This window comes from Sinocyclocheilus rhinocerous, unplaced genomic scaffold, assembly GCF_001515625.1.
Source record: "Sinocyclocheilus rhinocerous isolate Xijiao unplaced genomic scaffold, SAMN03320098_v1.1 scaffold693, whole genome shotgun sequence".
NCBI lineage: Eukaryota > Metazoa > Chordata > Actinopteri > Cypriniformes > Cyprinidae > Sinocyclocheilus > Sinocyclocheilus rhinocerous.
Window position 1 is genome coordinate 37,848 of NW_015654933.1, and position 4,875 is coordinate 42,722.

Below are 4,875 nucleotides of genomic sequence, written 5' to 3' on the forward strand. Positions count from 1 at the left end.
TGAGTGTGTGTGAGTGACTGAGTGTGTGTGTGTGTGTGTGTGTCTGTGTGTGAGTTAGGGCTGTGCGATATGGACAAAAAAAACCTATCACGATTTCTGTTGATCAATCTTGCGATTTCGATTTTAATCACCATTTTGACACACACAGACATGCTTTACAGTCATTTGTGGTGTTCAGACGGTGAGCAGATCCTGAAGTCGAGCACTGCGACTGTCCTGACAGTGAGTTTATCTCCAGCACCTCCTGATAACAATCAGTTCTGCTCATTTCTGTTGTTGGATTTGTTTGTTCTGCTGGTTTGATTTTATTTAAAGAAGTTTTAGTTGCATGAGATTCCAGCATAACATTAGAACCATGCACCACAGCAGCTGGAGTTCATTTCCATCTCAAACACCTAACCTACACCGACTCTTTAACTGAATCCCTGTGAATGCACTAAATTACTGTTTATTATTCTTAATATTTTTGTGAGGTACACTGGTGTACTGAATGTTAAAGATGTTCCAAAGATATGAAAGCAATGTTTACTTTTTTCTATAAAACCAAGTAAATAAAACCATTTTGCAAATAATACCGTGTTTTATTTTTTTGTCTGTGTATGCGTGTGGATTTTATTCTGATTTGAGAACTGAAATCATTGATTCTTGTCTTCTGAATTCAAAGAGCAGGAACATCAGCAAGATTCCAGTGTTCAAACCAAACTCCAGATGAACGGAATAATGAAGTTAAATGAGAACAGAACTCATCAGTTACACGCAAGATTAACTAAAACATTCGAGCTGAAGCGCAGCCTGAGGTTTTTTAGGACGCACTCTTTTGTGTTTAACAAGCAATGTGTTTCGATTATTCGCGCTTTCATACGCAACAGTGTATATTTTGCTAGTATTCACATGTATTGAAACGTCTGGTCTATAAAACAAATATTAAAAGCATATATATAAGGTTATGGCAACCGCTAGCGAGTCTGGTTTGGCGCCAGACTAATAAGCGCGAATTTACGCAGGTTTGAATTTAGCGGTTAATGAACGCGCTAAATAATCGCAGCCAGTCTGTGACGAAAGTTAAAAGTGTGTAAAATATACACAAACACCTGCGTCTTACCTGCTCAAACTCCACGCGTGGCTGCGGTCATTCCATGACGTCATCGTCCACGTTCAGCTACATTCAAAAGCGTCATAACGTCATTCAGACCAGCAGCACGCGGCTACTCGATTGTTTGCTCATTTGAATATTCTAATTTCAGCGTAGTGACGTCACTCACGCCACTTCTGCTATCAAAGTCATACACATGAAAAAATATGAAATATCCTTTACAATAGTTTTAGAAATAAAGGTGGAAAATGAAAAGTAGAAGGGATACGGCTATACGGCCGAAAACTAACAATAAATTAATTTTTCTATCCATTACATTGTGTTTTATTAAAGGTTTAGTTCACCCCAAAATGAAGATTCTGTCATTAATTACTCGCCCTCATGTGTTCCAAACCCGTAAGAGCTTCGTTCATCTTCAGAACACAGATTAAGATATTTCTGATGAAATCTGAGAGCTCTCTGACAGCAAAGCAACTGAAATGTTCCCAGACCCAGAAACATAGTAAGGACATGGGGAAAATAATCCATGTGACATCAGTGGTTCATCCGAAGCTATGAGAATACTTTTTGTGCGCAAAGAAAACAATAATAACATAATTTATTCATCAATTCTTCTTCCGCCATTTTGGAGAGTAGCCCAGAGCGTAATCAGCGTTGTTGATGCCCGCTTTCTACTAAACGTAAACAATGCTGATTATGGACATGGACTATTTTACCAAATCTGCTTGCTATGTTTCTGGAGCTGGGAACATTTCAGTTGCCTTGCTGTCTATGAGAGGATCAGAGAGCTCTCGGAGTTCATCAAAAATATCTTAATTTGTGTTCTGGAGATGAACGAAGCTCTTAAGGGTTTGGAACGACACGAGGGCGAGTAATTAATGACAGAATCTTCATTTTTGGGTGAACTAATGCAAATACACTAATTATCGTTGTTCAGAGAAAAAGCACGCAATATTGATGTGCGCATGCGCAGTTAACTCTCTGACAGGTAGATTCAGGGGCGTGTCTAGGGGGGTGATTGACACAGTGATAACCATAGCAACAGACGGGACAACATGTGAAAATGTGCATTAAGACTAGAGCACCCTCACTAGTTTCAGAAGCACCCTCAGTGGTTATTTTTATTGTATAGCCTTCAAAAACAACAAAATGCAAATGCACTAAATAAAATAATTTAATAAATGCATTACAATTTAAGCACTTAACTAAAATAAGTATTAAATAATTGAATAAATAACTAGAGAAGGCTGACTAGAACCAGTTTGCTTCTATTTAGTAAGAAGAGCCTAGAGTACAGTTTAACATGATCTCCACAGAAGCTTTCAGTGGCTGGTTTTTTAATAAGCGCTTTTTTTTTTCTTAGTGTGAAGAACATTTTAACAATTTAAAGAACGCTTTTCCACTTTTAATCGAAAGGTTAATCGTTCTTCATGAAGTCATCAGTGCTAATACTGAACCTTTGCAGAAGAACTGTTTATTCTGGTCCCTCTGTAATTATTTGTTTGGGTTTATGAACAAATTATTAGTCAGTAAATAAGATGCAGTCAAGAAGTTGACGTTTATTCATGTGGTCATATGAACAGATGTGAAATAAATAAATACAAATGAAGCACTGGGATGATCTATCAGTTCAGCTCTTCATCAGTGAGTCCTTCATCATCTTCATCTTCATCATCAGCACAGGAGGCCGATGTCGTTTTTAGTGCAGCCCCGATTGCAGCACATTCCCGCCAGTCCCAGAGAGAAGTTCCGCCTCCGCCGGTCGCCGGTTTCTCTCTTCCGGTCGCTCAGAACAGACAGCAGATCTGAGAGAGACGGGCTGAGCTCTTCATCTCTGTCCAGCAGCAGCTGACCTGCGACACACACACACACACACATGCACACGCACACACGGCCCATCATGCTTCAGTCTGATGACTGACAAATATATGGGTTTATGATGAGATGACTCGGTTCAGCACGTTTAATAATAAGTGACGTATTAAAATATAGATTTTCTAATCAAACAGCTGTAAATGGTGACATTAGCTAATTCCTGACATTATTTTCATTTACAGATTTGTCTTGTATTAGTGGTTTCGTATTAATAATAGAGCTCATCGCTCTGGAATTCATATTCTTGTGTTTTCATTCATAAATTAGGCTAGATCTCAAACACAGACTGACCAGCAAATAAATCATTTCTGTTGCTTGGACTTTTTTCTTGTAATAAATGCAACATTGAGATATTTAAATAAGCTAGTACTTCAAATCGTTCCTCTTTTTAATAGTTATGGTTCTAAATAAGCAAAGTTATTGTTGATGAGGATGATGATGATGATGAAGTGCAAGTACATAATGTGGTGGTTTTGTAGCATGCTGTTATTTTAGTATCACTGAGATACTATTATAGCTTTATAACATTTTTATTAGTTTTTATTTTTGTATTTTCCTTTTACATTTTAAAGTTTTAGTAATTTTTTTTTTTTTTTCATTTTTATTCGTTTTATCTTTTATCTGTCTATATAGTTTCTATTAGGCCTATTTTATTCCATTAATTTCACGTTTTAGTCATTTCTAGAACATCACTAAACTAAACGCAAATAAGAAATGTTGCTTAGCTGAAATAAAACGTTTAAGTTTTATATATGTAGGCTATATATTTCAGAAAACGTCTATTTTATTTGAAGTTCTTTAGTTTTTGTAAGATCATAATAACCCCGGCCAGGCAGGAGGATGACTGTAAGTACAAACTGATGTGATGACGCTGGTGTTCTGCTACATGCTGTCTTGTGTGATGAAGGTGGTGATGATGATGGTGATGGTGATGAAGGTGAGCAGTACCGGGCTGAGAGGCGCTCCTCCGCCACCGGGAGCCTCCGCAGGTGAAGATCACGGCTCTGATGAACTCGCGGCCGCACAGTTTCACTCCGAAGTCTCTCTGTAAATCCTCGCTCCCGCGCACACACACCCCACACACACACACCAGCAGAAGCGCCGAGAGCACGCCAAACATCTTCACACACAACATTAACACGAGCTTATGAGAAAACACAGAGTTCCTCGAGCCGCTGCTTTCTGATGATTCTCCATCAGCTCACGCAGACTTTATACAGACACGGACTGACGTCACACACACACACACACAAGCACAGTCTCACTCACACACACACACACAGAAACACACACACACAGTCTCACTCACTCACACACACAGAAGCACACACACACACACAGAAACACACACTCTCACTCACAAACAAACACACACACACACACACTCACTCACTCTAACTCGCACACAAACACACAAACAAAGACACACAGAAACACACACTCGCAAACAAACACACACAGAAGCACACACACACAAAGACACACACACACACTCTCACAAACAAACACACACTCTCTCTCACACACACACAAACACACACACACACTCCAACTCACACACACACTCAGAAACACACACACACACACTCTAACTCGCACACAAAGACACAAACACACACACAAACAAACACACACAAAGACACACAGAAACACACACACAAAGACACACAGAAAACACAAACACACAGAAACACACACACAAACAAACACACCACACACAAACAAACACACACACACTCACAGAAGCACACACACAGAAACAAACACAGAAACACACACACAGAAGCACACACACACAGACAGAAGCACACACAGACAGAAGCACACACACACACACACACAGACAGAAGCACACACACACACACACACACACACACACACACACACACACACACACACACACACAC

The 4,875-nt window shown here is 39.4% G+C and overlaps 1 protein-coding gene across 1 annotated transcript; it reads right to left on the reverse strand.

Moving 5' to 3' along the window:
• Positions 1 to 2,760: 2,760 nt before the first annotated feature.
• On the reverse strand, positions 2,761 to 4,116 carry rln1 (relaxin 1). Its single transcript, XM_016524596.1, has 2 exons — positions 3,917 to 4,116; positions 2,761 to 2,946 (listed from the first exon to the last, which is right to left on the reverse strand). Exons 1-2 carry the CDS (start codon positions 4,101 to 4,103, stop codon positions 2,768 to 2,770), a joined length of 366 nt encoding a protein of 121 aa, XP_016380082.1. The 5' UTR covers positions 4,104 to 4,116; the 3' UTR covers positions 2,761 to 2,767.
• Positions 4,117 to 4,875: the final 759 nt, after the last annotated feature.